The sequence below is a fragment of the Myotis daubentonii genome, chromosome 10 (genome assembly GCF_963259705.1).
Source record: "Myotis daubentonii chromosome 10, mMyoDau2.1, whole genome shotgun sequence".
Lineage (NCBI taxonomy): Eukaryota > Metazoa > Chordata > Mammalia > Chiroptera > Vespertilionidae > Myotis > Myotis daubentonii.
The window spans coordinates 36,889,236-36,906,839 of record NC_081849.1 but is presented as its reverse complement, the minus strand read 5'-3'; the positions used below and the strand labels follow the sequence as shown (position 1 = coordinate 36,906,839).

At 38.5% G+C, this 17,604-nt stretch overlaps 1 protein-coding gene across 1 annotated transcript in view; it reads right to left on the bottom strand.

Annotated features, from left to right (window-relative positions):
• Positions 1-17,604, bottom strand: part of CNTNAP2 (contactin associated protein 2) — a 1,845,032-nt gene that overhangs the window by 1,272,253 nt on the left and 555,175 nt on the right. The window contains exon 2 of the mRNA XM_059712082.1: positions 5,650-5,760. Coding sequence (XP_059568065.1) covers positions 5,650-5,760 — 111 coding nt within the window. The remainder of the gene's footprint in view (positions 1-5,649; positions 5,761-17,604) is intronic.

The following is a 17,604-nucleotide window of genomic DNA, read 5'->3' as shown; positions in this document are numbered from 1 at the left end:
TTTTCCCACCCCATTTGACCTAAACTTTATAAGGCAATTACCAAATAGCATGGTTTTCAATATTGCATGTAAAATAAAATTACAAGGCATCTATTACAGAGATATATTACAAATATGTTAATTGATTAGTCACAATTTTCCCGTTCCTTTAGACAATCAACTGTTAATATTGTGATATAAGGAGAGTGTCAGGAAGTTAATATCCCAGAGCCATTGCACAGATGGTAGCAGTGGTTAATGTAGTAGCACTGATTCTAATCCAGTTCATGGTTTTCTCACAGACAAATATGAAGATCTTTGCGACAAACCTAGCAGAACAGAAACTTCCTTAAAATAATTAACTAGAAAGTTCTTCATCTTAAATGCCCCAAATCTAGAAACTCCCTTCTTCTAATTAACTCTCGATCACTCTGCCAAACCAAAAATTATCTTCTATCACACTATTATCAAAGACCCATGGGATACAACTGTACTTCTAAGCATATTAAACAAACCCAATTAAAACCATTATGTACAGAGCGATTGGCTAAATTTTAGAACAGCATCTCCCTGAGTGAAAGCATGTTCTGCTGTCCCTACAGATGCCCCATGATGGAGAGGTTTTCTCACTCCCCTAGAGAGGACAACAGACCACAATATTCGCCTGGCTGATTTGATTGTGGACATTTGTGTTATATGTGTAGGTGCAAGAGAACACAGTAACATCACACACCTTGGAAACAGTGTTCTAGGGGAAATGTTACACAACCCAAAATAGATTTCTATGGGGGACAGAAAAGAAGGAATTAAAATTCCAACATTATAAAATTTGATGCCACAGCAGAAAAATAGCAATACTATTTGCAAATTAAAAAGACATGTCTAAAATTATGAGCCAATTCCTGGTGAACATGCTTTTAATATTCCATCAGAGCAAGGGTCAATCATACAAGTGTATCATGTATTGTACATGTAATTTTAAAGCTTCGAGTGAAGTCAAGATTTTCATTTGTATTTGAGAATTGGAGTAAAGAGAATAAAATAAAACATACAATAGAGTTTGATAGTAACTCTCATTCAACTGGAAAGGTGAATAAAAAGACCCACTGGTGGCTTTAAAATAAATCATTTAAATATGTAATTTTAAAATCAGACAGAATTTATATGGCTGAGTAGGGGGGAAATAAACATTTATTTTTATTCTCCCTAATGTCCAAAAAATTCTTTTCAGCTTTGTTGGACATCATAAAATTACTAAATATTATATTAGATCCTATAAAATCTAATTCAAAAATATAAAGATAACAAGAACAAAATAACACTTTAAAATCACTGACATAAACTATTTTATTTGAAATGAATGGAATTTAAGGTGAAAAGATGGGTAACATTTAAGTTAATGTTAAGAAGCAATCTGATTATGTGAAACTCATTAAAACATTTTTATCTTTTAATTATTATATCATTTTTTTTCTTAGATGATGACAGGGGAAACACAAAGACAGTGGCAAACACACAAATCCTAGCAATCACATTTTAGGGAAGTGCCATTTTAGTAATGACGAGGGCATTTCATCCAGTTGCTTTAAAATGTTAACGTTTGCATTATTATTTTGAGGAGCTGAGGGCAACCGATGGCAAAGAGACTAATATTTAAATGTGACACTTTCTGCAGATTTTTTTTCATTTAGCCTTCACCAGAGCTCTGTTAAACTGTATAATTGATTCATGCTAAAATATAAAGAGGGGGCCCAGACTTCCAAGATTACTCTGGTGAAATTATTAATAGAACTCTCTCACTGTCAAAAGTTCCTGGCTTAGGTGATAAATTATATAGTGCCCATAGGAATCAGGAAACAGAGATGCTGAAAGTTTAAATAATGGACTAATACCATACTCATCCTTGGTTGATTCCATATTAGAACCTAGTTATGCATGAAGACAAGTCATTCTTGTCCCACTGCTCAGCACTGCCTCACAGCCTGCAAAATCAGCAGGTGTTTCCAGGAGAGTGATCCGTAGATGAAGAAATATAGCCAGTCCAAATAGGAATGTCAAATATCCTGCAATGCTATATTAGAAAATCAGCCTCATGCATTTTCCTGCTCCCCAGGATCTAGTCTTAAAAGGCCAATGCTCCTAGGAGAAGAAATATGTGAGCCAATGAATTCATAATAAAGTAATAATGAATCATTAGGGAGTAGGAAGGAGCAGATTAAGGGACACAGTGAGAAAGGGTAGAGGCTGGAGAAGGGAAAGAGGGAAAATAGTGGGGTGAAATCTGCCCACATGGACAGAAGCTCACCAGTTGGAAAGATGAGTCTATTTCATAATTTAAGCCTTGATGTTACAGTCTAAGGAAAAAGCTTCCTCATCAAGTTTAAGAATGGTACTTGACCTGGCAGATACTGGCTGCCAGGGTGGGCAACAAGGAACAGAAGGGTGGACCAGGGACAAGAGAGAGCAGAAGAGCACAGGCTAAGGCATTCTTGGCACCAAGAGGGACAATGTCCTCATGGAGGCTTTGTGCTCGCTTTCCCAATTCATAGTGCATCAGTTCTGGCTTGGGATTTAATTAGCTGTGATCCTTCTAATATATAAAGCAGGAAATGGGGGAGAAAGAATAGAAATTAGCAAGAAAGTGATTACAAATATAACTAAAGGGCCTGATATTAAGGGTGTAAAAAAGGAGAGACAAATTTTGCTTTCCAGGTGTAGTGGGCACAAACCCTCTGAGGAGCAGAGTGTGATTCTTTGTGGAGTCGCCTAGGAGCCTAGGAAGCGTGGTGCCAAGGTGTAGATATAGACAGTACCTGTGACCTGAAGAGGAGGTTGGCATTATACTAATTCCTAAAGCTCCCTCTTGCACAGCAGGAAGCAGAAAATGACAAAAACAATGATTTGACCAAGCCAAGGCATCAAAGCATGGAGGCAATTATTAACGTCAGTGGTATCTTTTAAGGGAAGGTAAAGACTGCAGTTCTCTTTAAGACACAAGTTTGGACATAAGGAATCTGCTCAGGCAGTCTTTCCAGATGTCTGTTATATACCTATTCCTCCTAGAACCAATCGTCAATTATGTGGTCTACAAATGCAATCTGTTCTCCCTGCTGGAGGAAATAAAGGTGAAATAACTTCAAAAAACACTGCCAACAACTCTCTGCCCTTTGCTTTTAATACAGAAGACTGTTTCTAACATGGTAGGGATTATCCAGGAAGTAAATCTAACAAGAAAAAGTCTCTGAGGAGCAGCCGGCATTGAAGATCTACCAAGTAAACCAAAGTGGCAAAGGGTGAAAAAGAAAGGAAATTATCCAAGATGCATCACTTAAGAAGCTCTGATATTTCATGACAGCATTGCTGTGACTACATAAACATAAATCAAACTTGCCTTAAACCTTCTACCTCATTGTAGGTTCAGGTTCTTTCTTTGGGCAAATTTATGTGCAGCACTGATATTGCTTCATCTGGCTTAATTGGGCATGAAGAGTGTCAGAATTGAGTAGAAGACATAGATTGGTGTCCCTGAACCACTAGTCCCTAGCTATGCCACTTTAGAATCTCAAGTTCAGACTCTCAGCTGATGTCTTTTTGGGTTCCTATATTTATCATTTTAACTTGTAAAATGGGCCAATGAAAACTTGGAAGACAAATTAGTAACTTGGAAGACAAATTTATTCAAATTAGCTTAGGCAAGAGGAGGTGACCATTAGAATTAGAAAGGTAAATTTCATAGTCAAAAGCAGTGGTTCTCAACCTTCTGGCCCTTTAAATACAGCTCCTCATGTTGTGACCCAACCATAAAATTATTTTTGTTGCTACTTCATAACTGTAATGCTGCTGTTATGAATCGTAATATAAATATCTGATATGCAGGATGGTCTTAGGCGACCCCTGTGAAAGGATCCTTCGACCGCCAAAGGGGTCACGACCCACAGGTTGAGGACCGCTGGTCTAAAGAAATACAGCCAGAGTTATAGCATGATGACAGCAGGGACCTAAAAGACAATAGGAATGACCAGGATTTATCCACCTTCTTTGTGGATCCATTTGGTCTCTGCTTTTAATTCTCTTTTCATATTATCTCCACATGGCCCTTCCTGGTTTACCCAATAGCCCTCTCAGTCCCTAAATCTATGTCATATAACAGAGAACACAGAAGTTCTGAGGCCATCATTTGAGCTCATGGGTTCGTTCTCTCTCATCATCCATGGTTAGTAGATAGAGAAGACCATGTGGTGGGATGGCAATCCTTTAGGGTAGTAGAAGGAGGATTATTTCTACAAAAGGCATGTGAGGTAGGAAGTTGAAAGCTTGGCAGAAGAAATAATCAGCATCTCTAACCTAACATTCTATCTAACAAGGTTGTTACGAAGATCATATGGCATCTAGAACACACACAAAAGCATTTTCTAATCTGTAAAATACTATATAAATGTAAGGTAGTGGATAGCTTATATATAACTCTCAAAGTTTTAATATCTGTGCTTCCCTTTGGCAAGAGTAACCCATTTGATTGTCATTGACTCAGAATGACACCGACTGGGAAACTTTCAATAAAGAATGTTGAGATAAATCCAGAATACAGATCACAAGACTTAGGTATTGTTGTAAGACAAACAAACAAGCAAATGACTTAAAGAAGTAGGCTTCAAAAGACATGAGAGAATTACACGTGGATTTTGCATTTAAATATCACATTTCTCCCCAGTTTGTCATGATATCAAGGCCGGAGGAAATGAATTTGTATTGGGGGGGGGGCCCTTAAAATTAAATTTTATACATGTGTCAATATGTCCCCTGATTGTATATTTGCATTTATACTCTGCTTCTCTATGTATTCATGAGCTCTATATTTCTAAAATGTACTTGAAGAATATAATTTAAATAAATGATAATGACAAAAGTTGAAGCCAATGTGTATCAACATAAGGCTCAACTAAATTTGCTCTTTTCTGTATTTTGTTCTTTTCTGTATAATTAGCAAGTTACATCCTTTTACCCTTCTGTGTTGGTATATGATCTTCTTGCTTTTGGATGCTTATATGGTGTATGAATACATAGAGAAGCAGAGTATAAATGCAAATATACAATCAGAGGACAGATTCTTGCCAATAGTGAAGTAAGAAAATATATCCCCACCATTCCCAGCTTCCCTTACATACATCACTTTTTTCTCCCCCTGGAATTCCCTTCTGCCTTTATTTGTCTTTAAGATAAGTAATGTCATGCTGTGCTAATTATATGTTTCCTCAGTAAATGTGGCTTATTAGCCATTTACACCTTAGCATGAACTTCAGCCAACATGGCTCCTCTCCTAAGGGTATTTGCATATGAATGTTATAATGACACGAAAAACTTCTTGTTTATTAAAATAACCATATCTGAATTTCTTTTTTATCTTCTTAAGGAGGAAATAACCTCCCTACATTGTTTTCTACCTTGATCCACTTTGAGGTTATCAACTAGTGTCTTGTGTGACATGCAGAAGCAGAGTGACATGAGGGATAGAGAGATAGCCAGCTGTGTGACAGTCACAATGAAGTAGATTGTATGGGCTGATTTTGAGGAGGGAGTTACATGCAGCTATGTACAGTATGCCACTACATCTATAAATATAGAATTTCTTATTTAACACACTTGTTGACATAGGAGATAAAAGTTGCTTACCCCCTCGCTTGTTGATCCTGGCATAGCCCGGGGAATAGCTTGCAGACATGGAGGACGAGCTGCTGAAAGCTGCGTGGGAGAGCCCAGACACAAGGGGTTCATCACATTTTTCTGAAAAGAAGAGAGAAGGGGGAGCGTTAATAAAAACCGTTATATAACAATTGGTGTGTATTTGCTAAAATAATTACTGACTACAGCACAAATTTAAAAATCTATGATACAACAACGGAGCAAATGATCAGAATTTAGGCAACTCAACTATGACATTCTGACAAATCACAGGAACAGTTTAAACAACCTTCTGGTTTTCAAGAGTTATAACTATGACCCAGTGTTTTATACCTAAGGGCCTCAATTCAGACCTGCTCTCTCAGCATCATGAGCAAAGTTGAGGTTGTTTATTTAATAGGCTTCGGAATCTGACATCTCCCGACAACCTTCATTATAGGAGTAGAGGATTCGAAACATTGAGATTGGAGGCGGGAAGACTAGGCGGAATGCTACCCGAACTAAGAGACTAGGAAATAGGTGTCAGGAAAGGAGAACACAATAATATCCAACTTGAAATGCATCTAAAATGCATCAGTTCCCATATTTAAATAGTCAACCGTGTTGGTACCAGGTGATCCTTCAATTCTATTCCTCACTTGGCTTCTATAGCCCCATTCATTTTTCTGTCCTCTACCCTCATTACCAGCTTGTTCTCCAAATCCTTTAATGGAGCTTTCTCATTTTATTTATGTCTAAATGGTAAAGTGCCAGGACTAGACCCTTCGATTTCTTCTCTGTTTACTCTCATTTTCTGAGAGACTGCATCAGGCCTGTGTCTTCTCATACCGGAACATCCCAAACGCTGCCACCTTGCACCATCTGGACATCAGTCATCACAAAGGCTGCATAGCCTCTGTACTTCCTCCCTTGTCCCCCTATCACCCTTCTGTACATAATGACTAAAGGGACACTACTAAAAATATAAGGAGGTCCTGTGGCTCCTACTCTCAGTCCCTCAGGATAGTCAGAAGTCCTCCAATGGCCACAGTGGCCACCTCCTTAGTCGCCTCTCATTCCCGCATCCTCGTCCATGATTATGTAGCCACCCTGGTCCCCTTCCCCTTCCTTCAACAACAGGCCTGCTCCGGCTGTGAGCCTTCACAATTACTATTACAGCTGCCATGAGGCTCTACCCTACTCCTGCCAGGCTCTGCTCAGTCCTCTTCCATTGCTGTAGACAAGCTCCTTAAGTCCACCTGGCTGAAAGAGCATGCTGCTGCCATCACTCTCTGCACCACATCTGCCTCATTTTCCTGAAGAGAATTGAGAGTCACCTGACATATTATGTTTCTTCTCATTTAATTGTTTAGTTTACTGGAAGCATATGGGAATAACGTTTTCGATAGTTTGCTTAACACTTACTCTCCAGGGATCTGAAGAGTGCTTGACACGCTTTCTGAAAACATTTCCAGAATGACCTTAGAGTCCTAAAGCGCACTGCTTAATTACAATGTGGCACACCACCTGATGTTTTTAATATATGTTTTATTGATTTTGGAGATGAAGGGAAAGGGAGAGAGAGATAGAAACATCAATGATGAGAGAGAATCATTGATTGGCTGCTTCCTGAACACCCCCTACTGGGGATTGAGCCTGTATGCCTGGTGTGTGCCCTGACCAAGAATCAGCTCATGACCTCCTGGTACATAGGTCCACACTCAACCATTGAGCAACACTGGCCGGGCACACAACACTTGATTTATAGGGAGGTGTTCTTAAGTCCCCAACAAATGTTAGTATACACTCAGTCCTCCGTTCAATGGCACAGAGGTCACACTGGATATTCTAGAATGGTTTCTACCTCACCTGTTTATAAACAGAAAAAACATTAACAATAGAAGGAATGAACTAGTTTTCTTGAAAAGTCACTCAAGTAGAGTTCCATCTCCAATGATACTAGGAAAATTAATTATTATTTATTATCTCATCCCTCAAGTGTGTACAAATTTGAAGTTAAAACAAACAAATCCATCCCTGTAAACCACTGTTAGATTTCTTATTTTTCTTAGTTATACTGCAGGTGCCTCTGGGAAATATGGCATGTGTGTATGAATTTATTCCCCAGAAAGTTAAATGTAAAATGATGAAAATATGAACAAAAATTTTATTTTTAAAGTATCAGTTCACAAAGTGGGTGTCTAAAGTGAAGGATTTCATATTAATTGCTTTAAAAAAATGTGCTATTCAGTTTAGCTACCAGTACCCCCAAATAAATAAAACCTTGATTTCCTCTCTCCTGACTCTTTGGAGTCTAACTTTGTCTAATCTTTTGCCACAGTCCTGCATTTAACTAGAGTAATTGTTATTTCTCAACTTCTCATTGTATGCAGAATGTGCTAATGTTCATTCATTTTCCTTTAATTCATTCAAATATGCACCAAGCACCTATGCTGTGCCAGGCAGGGGAAAAAGCAGCAATAGAGGAAACTGACAATATTACTCATTTTCATGGAAAGAAACAGACTAAAAAGTAAAAGGTAATTTATATAATGAGAGAGTGATAAATACTATAGAGACATTAATATGAAAGAGGGATAGGCAGCTTGGGGGAGTGTGGAGGTTGAGGGATTTTTTTTTATGCCTAGTTGAGGAAAGCCTCTGTGATCAGGTGACATCGGAGAAGTAATCAGGAGATGAGAAGTAAGCCCTGTCAGAAATCCACAGCGGAGTGCTGGGAACAATTTTCTTAGTCCAAACTTGCTCCATAGCATAATACTAATGAATGATGCATTTTCCAAGAGTTAACCTTCAGTGTGTATATATAGTGATATCTAAAGTAATTAAAATGAGGTTGATGAATAATTGATTAAATGATCCATTAACTAATTTAAATTTAAAATGTAAATAGAGCATTCATAAAACCTGAAGATAGTTTATCCACATTACATTTTTAAAAGTTTGAATTCTGTAACAAATCATTTTTATACCAAATTTTACATGTCACTATTTTTTAAAAATCATATAATTAAAAAATTTAAAAAATAGGGAACTGAAAATATAAGCGTATATAAGAGATTATTTGTGGGGTGTTTTGTTTGGTTGGTTGGTTTTTGTAAAAGGTGGCTGTAAAGTTATTATCAGAATTGAAGCACTTTTATGCACTGGCAATCTCACATTCTCCTTAATTGAGGTGTAATTTATAACCGTATAATTATGAAAATTAGATCCTAATATAAGGTGACAGGTGAAAATTTGACTTTGGGTGGTGGGCACACGGTGAAATATACAGATCTTGTTCATGTTGACCAATGACACTCCCATCAATTTAATTAAAAGAAAGAAAATTGCTACATGTACTGTATGTTTCTTGAATGACTTTTAATTACAAATATTTATTGAGATTTTACTCTATACCTTGTACTGTTCTAAACACTTTGGGACATTAATATATATATATATGTATTAATATATAAAACACACACACACACACACACACACATATACACACTAGTTTACAGTCCATTTCTCCACAACAGGTAATAATACATGGACTCACATGAAGTGGTTAAACATGAAAGAACAAGTGATAATACTAAACAGTTTGTAATTCAGTGCTAGATAGAATAGCATCAAATACTGAAAGTTACACATAAATTAAAATGCAGGGCCGTGGTTTAGGTGAACTACTTATCAGTCCTGGCTCCATCATAAATGTGTAACCTTAATTGTGTCAGTTCTCCTTCAGACAGACGACCCACACAGAATAGGAGAGCATTAGCTAAGCTTCTCTCAAGGTCTATAAGCAAGCATTGTCAAGTATGAGAGTCCACAAACAATGTACTATAGGCCAAGTGTGGCCTATTGCTTGGTTTTGTAAATAAAGCTTTATTAGAGCACAGCTATGCACATTCATTCATGTACTGTCTACAGCTGCTTTCATACAACAGTGGGATGTCACAAAAGAGACCACATAGCCTCCAAAATAAAATATGCATCATCTGACCTTTTTTTTAAAAAAAAAAATTGATTTCACAGAGAGAGAGGAAGGTAGATGGACAGAGAGATAGAAACATCAATGACGAGAAAGAATCACCGATGGGCTGCCTCTTGCATGCCCTCTACTGGGGATCAAGCCCGCAACCTGGGCTTGTGCCCTGACCTGGAATCGAGCCATGACTTCCTGGTTCTTGGGTCAACATTCAACCACTAAGCAACACTGGCTGGGCTGCACTATTTGACCTTTTATAGAAAAAAATTTCCCAAACTCTGGTCCGGTATAACAAATATCCCAGGTATCCAGAAGAAAGAATGATTAATGATCACTTATGGTATCAGGTAACATATTTTATACAAAAATAGAACCTAAAGAATTGATGAACTACATATAGATGAAAAGGGGTTAAGAAAATTATAGAAAGGGAGAACAGCTTAAGCAAAATCATGGAGGCCTTAATGGGTAATGAAATTTCCTAGAGATGTTTGTAGAAGCACTCTATGCATCCATGCAGAGACATATTGCCATACTGACTATTATGATGAACTATCCAGTTTTATTTCCAACTGCAACAATAGTTATTACATATTACATACTCCAAAGAGTCAGCTTGCTTGCTGTGTTAGAACATGTGTCTCAATATTCTTAAATACTAGGAAATCAGGCAAGTCCCTGCAGAAAGTTACAATTTTTATAAAGGGGAGGGAGAAAGAGAGAGAACATGCAAACATTTGAAATAATTTAGTTTTGTATTTTCCCATACTGGGATGGCTTCCAAAACTACAGCAACACAACTACAGCAAATATTTGGTCTCTGGTGGAGTTCCCTTCCAGGGAATCTTGGATGAAAACTAGAGAAGCAGATGGGCCTTGAGTTTTATTTTCACACAATTTCAGTCAATCAGGAAGGCAGACTAGCTGTAAGAATTCTAATTCAATAATGGCTGTAACCCTTCACCTAAGGGCAGTGGGATCTCTATTGACAAGGGCCATGGGTAGGAGTGTACAAGGTCAAAGGACTTCAGTACACATGAAATTGGCATTAGGGATGGCATTCAATTGTATCTCTAATTAAAATAATGTAAAATTTTCACAACACAATATCATCGTTTCAATTTACAGCACTTAAAATGTTTCATGTCACACATTTGGAAACATAAACTTAATACAAAGAAAACAAATAAGAACAGCAAGGAATTCCAGAATCTAACAGTGCTATCAGGACAGAAGTTGTAGCAAATCTTCATGGGTACTTCTGGGAAAAAGCTATTGTGAAAGGCACATTCTCAGTGCAATGCATCACTTAATGGTCTCCTTATGTCCTGTGCATTCAATTCCTAACTTTTGAAGCTGGAATTACCCTGCCTCAGGTTTTATGGCCATTTTCCTTCATGGTTAGGACAAATTTAAGAGGCCAGACCTCCCTCTAAACTCTCTGGGTTCCAAGCAATGCTCATTATGGCCCAAAGCATCTTGAATTACAAGCTGAATAGTTGTGCTAATTCCCTTCTCTGGCTCTCCAGTAGCATCTCAGTTCTTCCCAGAGATGTTCTGTCTTCCTCTGATGCTTCTTTCAGAGCTGGACCCCCAAGGACTGCACTTTGCCTCTTGTTCCTGAATTCCCTTATGCTCTGTCTGCTCAGCCACCTGCCTGACTACTGGTTAATTACTGCATTCACCAGTCTGAGGATGCAACTTCCTGGGTACCCACCTAATGGGAACTGTATCCAACTACTGCTTTCTACGTTATTTCTTGACACCATTTGTCTGACTTCCTAGACAGATTCTGCTATTGGTTACATTGCTTCAGTGACAGGGGGAAGACCCCTTGGACAAGTAAAGTGTTATTTCTTTTCTAGCCTAATGGAGAGTTTCAGGACTTGAATGAAAAGGAGACTGAAGTCATGACTCAGGTGCTTCCTGCGTAATCGCTGAGATTAATAAAGCCGATTATGGCCTTCATAAATTATAAGTAGCATCACTTTCCACGCTCTGACCAAGAGAAGATTGGTATAGGATCTAGTCCAGGGGTGGGCAAACTTTTTGACTCCAGGGCCACAATGGGTTCTTAAACTGGACTGGAGGGCCAGAACAAAAGCATGGATGGAGTGTTTGTGTGAACTAATATAAATTCAAAGTAAACATCATTACATAAAAGGGTACGGTCTTTTTTTTTTTTTTTAGTTTTATTCATTTCAAATGGGCCGTAGTTTGCCCACGGCTGATAGTCCATCTATATTTCAGAAACTTTATTCCCAAGATTATGATTTCTGCTTAATTTTTTATTTTCTTTTCAAGAAGGAAGGAAGGAAGGAAGGAAGGAAGGAAGGAAGGAAGGAAGGAAGGAAGGAAGGAAGGAAGGAAGGGAGGGAGGGAGGGAGGGAGGGAGGGAGGGAGGGGGGGAGGGGAGGGGAGGGGAGGGGAGGGGAGGGGAGGGGAGGGGAGGGGAGGGAAGGGAAGGGAAGGGAAGGGAAGGGAAGGGAAGGGAAGGGAAGGGAAGGGAAGGGAAGGGAAGGGAAGGGAAGGGAAGGGAAGGGAAGGGAAGGGAAGGGAAGGGAAGGGAAGGGAAGGGAAGGGAAGGGAAGGGAAGGGAAGGGAAGGGAAGGAAGGTAGGCCCTGGCAGGTGTGGCTCAGTTAGTTGGGCATTATCCTGTTCATCAAAAATGGTTGCAGGTTCCATTCCATGTCAAGGGCACATGCCCAGGCTGCAGGTTGAATCCCCAGTAGGGGGCATGCTGGAGGCAGCCAATGGATGTCTCTCTCTCACACTGATGTCTCTCTCTCCTGACAAACTCCCATTTGGTATGAAATCCAAATGCCACAAAAGCCTGTGGTGTGCTGGCCCTGAAGTAACACTGGTTCTATTTTATTTCATTTTTTTCCTCTGGGTCACTAAGTTCTAATCCCACTCTCCTTTCTCTCTTTTTCAGACACACCAAGCACACTCCCCCTGCTCAAGGGCCTTTCCACCCTCCCTGTTCCATTTCCTCTTTTCCTGGCCAGTTTATCTACACCAAGGAACTCAACTTCCGCCTTTACACCCTCCAAATATTACTTGCTTTTCAATCACAGTTTTATTTTCCTCACAGCAGGAAACACAATCTAAAATTACCTTGATTGTTTATTTTTTTAAACTTATTACTTTTTTTTCCTCTTTGAGATAGTGATTCCATTTTCTCTGAATGTACATCAGAAGTGGGATTGCTGGATCCTATGGCAATTCTATTTTACAAATTACATTTGAAGGGTTTTCTTTCCCTTTCATTTCTTTCTTTTGAAACAGATATCTCTGCTTCAGAAAAAAAATTATAGTCACAGATTCAACTTTATTGATGTTCATTAGTGTCTTGGAGGAATTAGGACTTGGTTAAGAGGAAATAACTGTAGCATACTGTGATATGTGAGAGGAGAGGCCTTCAACTGAATATAAGGACCAAATCAAATTTAATGGAGAATGTAGATTGCAATCTTTTTTTTTTTTTTTTTTTTTTTTTTTTTAATTCACAATCCTGGCCAAATTCTTACTTTTCTGTATAGCATCTATGCTTTCTGATGCTTTTAGGAAAACATCACAAAGGGGGAGGGAACTCATTTATTTGTGTATTTATTTATTCTAAAAACCAGGAGAACCTGGCATGTGCCTGCCTGACTGAGCCTCTATTCCTGGGGCTTAAGAACCTTGCCTGCAGCAGGAATTTCACAAAAATTGTTGAATCAATGAATTACTGACAATGATAAGTAATAAATCGATCTAACAGTGAGCAAGGGGAACTAGTTCCTAGTTTGTGCTATTGAGATGTATTCACTTTAAAGAATTTTTTTTTTCCATTTTTAAAAACTGCTGGTCCAGAGAGCAAGCACTGGCTTCATCCTGTGATGTGATGCAAATATCTTCCTCACTGTACCATGCACAGGAAACCTCAACTGTCTGATCTCCATCAACATTTAATATGTTCATTAAAACCCACCTATGAGTGAAGTCACATGTACTTGTCTTTATCTGGCTTGTTTTCAAAGGTACATAAGACATTTATTGATGTTTCTAATAGCAGTTTCATCCTGTTTCGTTGAAAATCTATTGTGATAAGTATTTGTTTATGTGTGGATCTCCCTGATATATACTGAGTTGTTCCAGAAGGAAGAGGGCCTCTTCCCTTTCTTAATATGTGGAGTTTGGAGCACATAGTAGGTATTCTTTTTCTTTTTTTTTTCTTTTTTTGTATTAACATGTTTTTTTAAAAGAAAATTAAACTAATGGGATTTTATTAATATAATTAGTTGAAGAGAAAAAGAAGTATAATTACTACAAAGTAAATGGAACAGAGGATTAAAGCCATGAAAGAAATCTATGACATCATTTGTGAGTTTATGTGTAAGTCCTTTTTCCCCCATTGACCTTTCCCCAGCTGCCCCCAACCCCCAGCACATGCCCTTACTCCCCGCCCCCCTGTCTGTATCTAATGGTTATGCGCATATGCATGCATACAAGTCCTTTGGTTGATCTCTTTATATATTTTGAAAAATGTTGAACACAATCAGTATAGTAGTGAATGACAATGAGTAAATTCAATGCTATTACATTAAAAAATAAGATTATATTCTTTCATTTTCCTTTTGGTTGGTCCAATAGCTATGCTCAGAAAAAAATATTTAAAATATAGCTAGAAAATCAGTCACAGTTGCAAGAATCATGGTTGTAAATCAAATAGGAAACGGTCTGGTCTGCATGTACCAAGGGCAAATCACTCGGAGACTTTAGTTCAAATTTTGCTGGACATGTAACAGCTGCAGCATATTTCTGACAGATGGTCTAACAGATGAATCGGTTTCAAATTATCTACTGAACTATTATATGCTCTGAAAAAAAACAAAAATCAGATTTGTGAGGCTTGGAAAAAATAAGTTTTTGTCTCTGCTAACTTGAGCTTCTAATTTCACAGAAGTAAAACCTATTACACAAAATAATAAAAATTAACTTTTACCCTTTGTGTACTCTAGACAAGTTTTTGTGTGTTTTTTTTTTAATTTAAGTCATATCACTTTATGCCAAAAGGGGGAGGGGGTATTCAAAATAGAATGAACTATTTGTCCTAGAATCAGGCCAAAGTTTTAATCTCTGAAAAAATTTGAGGTTTTTTAAACTAAAATTCTGCAGTCTCATAAGGAGCCGGAGCTACCAGCACATTTAATAAACCAATAATTTGAAAAGTGTTAAGCTCTATTGCAATATGACTAAATGAACTTGAGAACATACTTTATTTCTTTTTTTAAAATCTTTATTGTTGAGAGTATTATAAATGTCCCAACTCCTTTTCCACCCATTTCCAGCCACCATCGTGTTCCCACCCCACCCACGCCTTCACCACCGTTTGCCAATGCAATATGCACATATATTATTTGGTTAATCTCTCCTGGCCCCCAACCCTTTCCCTCTGGGATTCATCAGTCTGTAGCCCTCAGACTTTCATTGACAACCTTCCTATGGTTGAGGCTTTTTTGGATTGAGGTTTGCTAGTCCACTGGGAAATGTCTCATTTTCTGACTCATTTCATTAATTAGTTAACTCAGTGACAAAATTTAACAATAGATGCCATGTAGTTATTGACAACCAAGTCTATTTACTTAATCCATTTACCTTTAGATAACTGACTAAAGTGCTGTATAGAACACATCCTCCAGTGTTCCTGGCTCAAGTCACTGATGATGAGTGCAAAAATGATATACATTCATTTATTCACAGAATAAATACAACAGTGAATAACAGTTTTATACTATAATAAATAATACATATTAAAAATGTGTAGTATGTCAGATGCTGATCATTATAATGGGGGAAAATAGAACAGGGAAGGAAGATGAGAGTACCTGTCCAGAATTGGGTGGGTGGGTGAATGCCCTTTAAATTGGGGGTTCTAGAAAGCCTAATTAATAAGATTCTTGTTAGCAAAAGCTTCATGGACAAGAGGAAACAAGCCAAAGTGTTATCTGATGTCTGTGAGGTGGTAGTTCCAGGAAGAGAAACCCAGTGAGAAAGCCGAGGCACGGGAGCAGGATGGGCCTGTTGGAAGACCGCACGGAGCCTGTGTGGATGGACCAGGGGAAACATGGGCTAAGCAAAGGGGAGAAGGTCAGACAGACTGAGGGGGGAGTGAGGGCAGCTGGGCTTGAAGGGCCTCATGGGAAGTGTAGAGAGTTGGGCTTTAGTACCATTCAAAGATTGGAAGCCCTTCACTGCAGAAAATGTGACATTTTACCAAAATCATTATAAAAGAAGCGAAAGTTTAATATAAAGTATTATCTTTATGTTTTCTTTTACTTTCACTTTTTTTTCTTAGAGCAGCTTTAGGTTTGCAACAAAATTGCAAAGGACGTACAAAGATTTCCCATACACTTCCTACCCCACACATGCATAGCCTCTTTCTTTATCAACACCACTCACTAAAATGTTCTGTATTTTTTATCACCAATGAACCTTGTCATAACCCGAAGTCCATAGTTTACTTTAGGTTTCACTCCTGGAATTTCACATGCTATGGGTTTAGACAAGTATATAATGACATATATCAGTCATTATAATATCATAAAGAATATTTTCACTGCCCTAAAAATCCCTGTGCTATGCCTATTCATCTCCCCCAGCCCCATCTGGAGGAGGTCAGTGAGCAAGGATCAAAAGAAAAGACACCTAGAGCCAAGCAAACAGAGACCAGAACCCAAGAGATCAAAACCTCAGCCAGGCTGCTGAGAACCAACCCTGAAAGACCCCTTTCATCTCGGTGGTTCTTTTCACAGCCTGGTGGACAGGAGAAAGGCCATACAGTCTTAGGATTTTTTCATAATTAAAAGATCTTACTCCTTCCATAGAAAGGAACAAAGAGAAACCATAAGCAAGCAAAGGCACAGAAATGAGACTAATTAGAGGTTACCCAAAGTAACTTTGATTCATAGGCCAGGTGCACCCTGGGAACTGGTAAGAAAAAGGGTTGAACGTAAGTAGTGTGTTGAACCCTGAAAACTAAACAGATTATTTCTAATCTCCCACAAAAGGGAATTGGGAATAATTAGAGGTTTCTGAAAAGAAAAATTATAGAGTAAAAGCATAGGGAAGTTACAAAAATAAACAGTGCTTTGTTTTTAAGCTTCCTTAGAGAGGGAGATACCCAGAAAATGAATTCCAGATGGGAGAAGAAAATGCATTTTGAGAAAACCAGGCAATCAAATAGGAAATGAGACACCCCAATCTACAGAATTCTGTATTGCCTACATGCACAAAGCTACCAAGAGATGAAAAAGTTATAGGTTTTGCATTTTGAAATGAGAAATAGCAGAGAAACAGAAATGAAACATGTATATTCATGGCGACCCTAATGGAGAGATGCCTGCAGTCTTACAGAAACAATCACTGCTATCCCAACACCTACATTTTTATAGAGCTGTCCTCCAAACGGGAGGTAGAAAACCCACGTCCTAATTTCTGTTCAGTCTCCTTCTCTCATGAGCAAGACACACATTCATGTTGAATCTCGGGTTCCCATCTGTAAAGCAGGAGAATTGGGCATGAAACCCTCAGGTCCCTTTCGTGCTGATGTTTCCGGATTCCATAATCCTATCGAATAACGATGGAATATGCAAATTTACCATCACTTCACGACAAAGATGGAGGCGCCGTCAGCCAATAGGACAGAATATGCAAATCAATGCAACAAAGATAGCAGTGGCCGGGCCACTCTGGGCCTCTAGGCAGCGGCTCCGAGGCTGGAGTGAAGGCGGAAAGGTGGCTCTGCCTGGAGCGAAGGCAGTGCGGGCAGCCAGAGGAAGGAAGGCCTATTCTTGAATGGGTCTCTAGTGTCATAAGATGCATTGGGCCTCTAGTGTCATAAGATGCTCACAAGATCACACCATGTTAAAAGCTAGCCTGTCTCTTACTACCAAAAAGGTGCTTGCTTAATCACTTTTTTATATAAATAAAT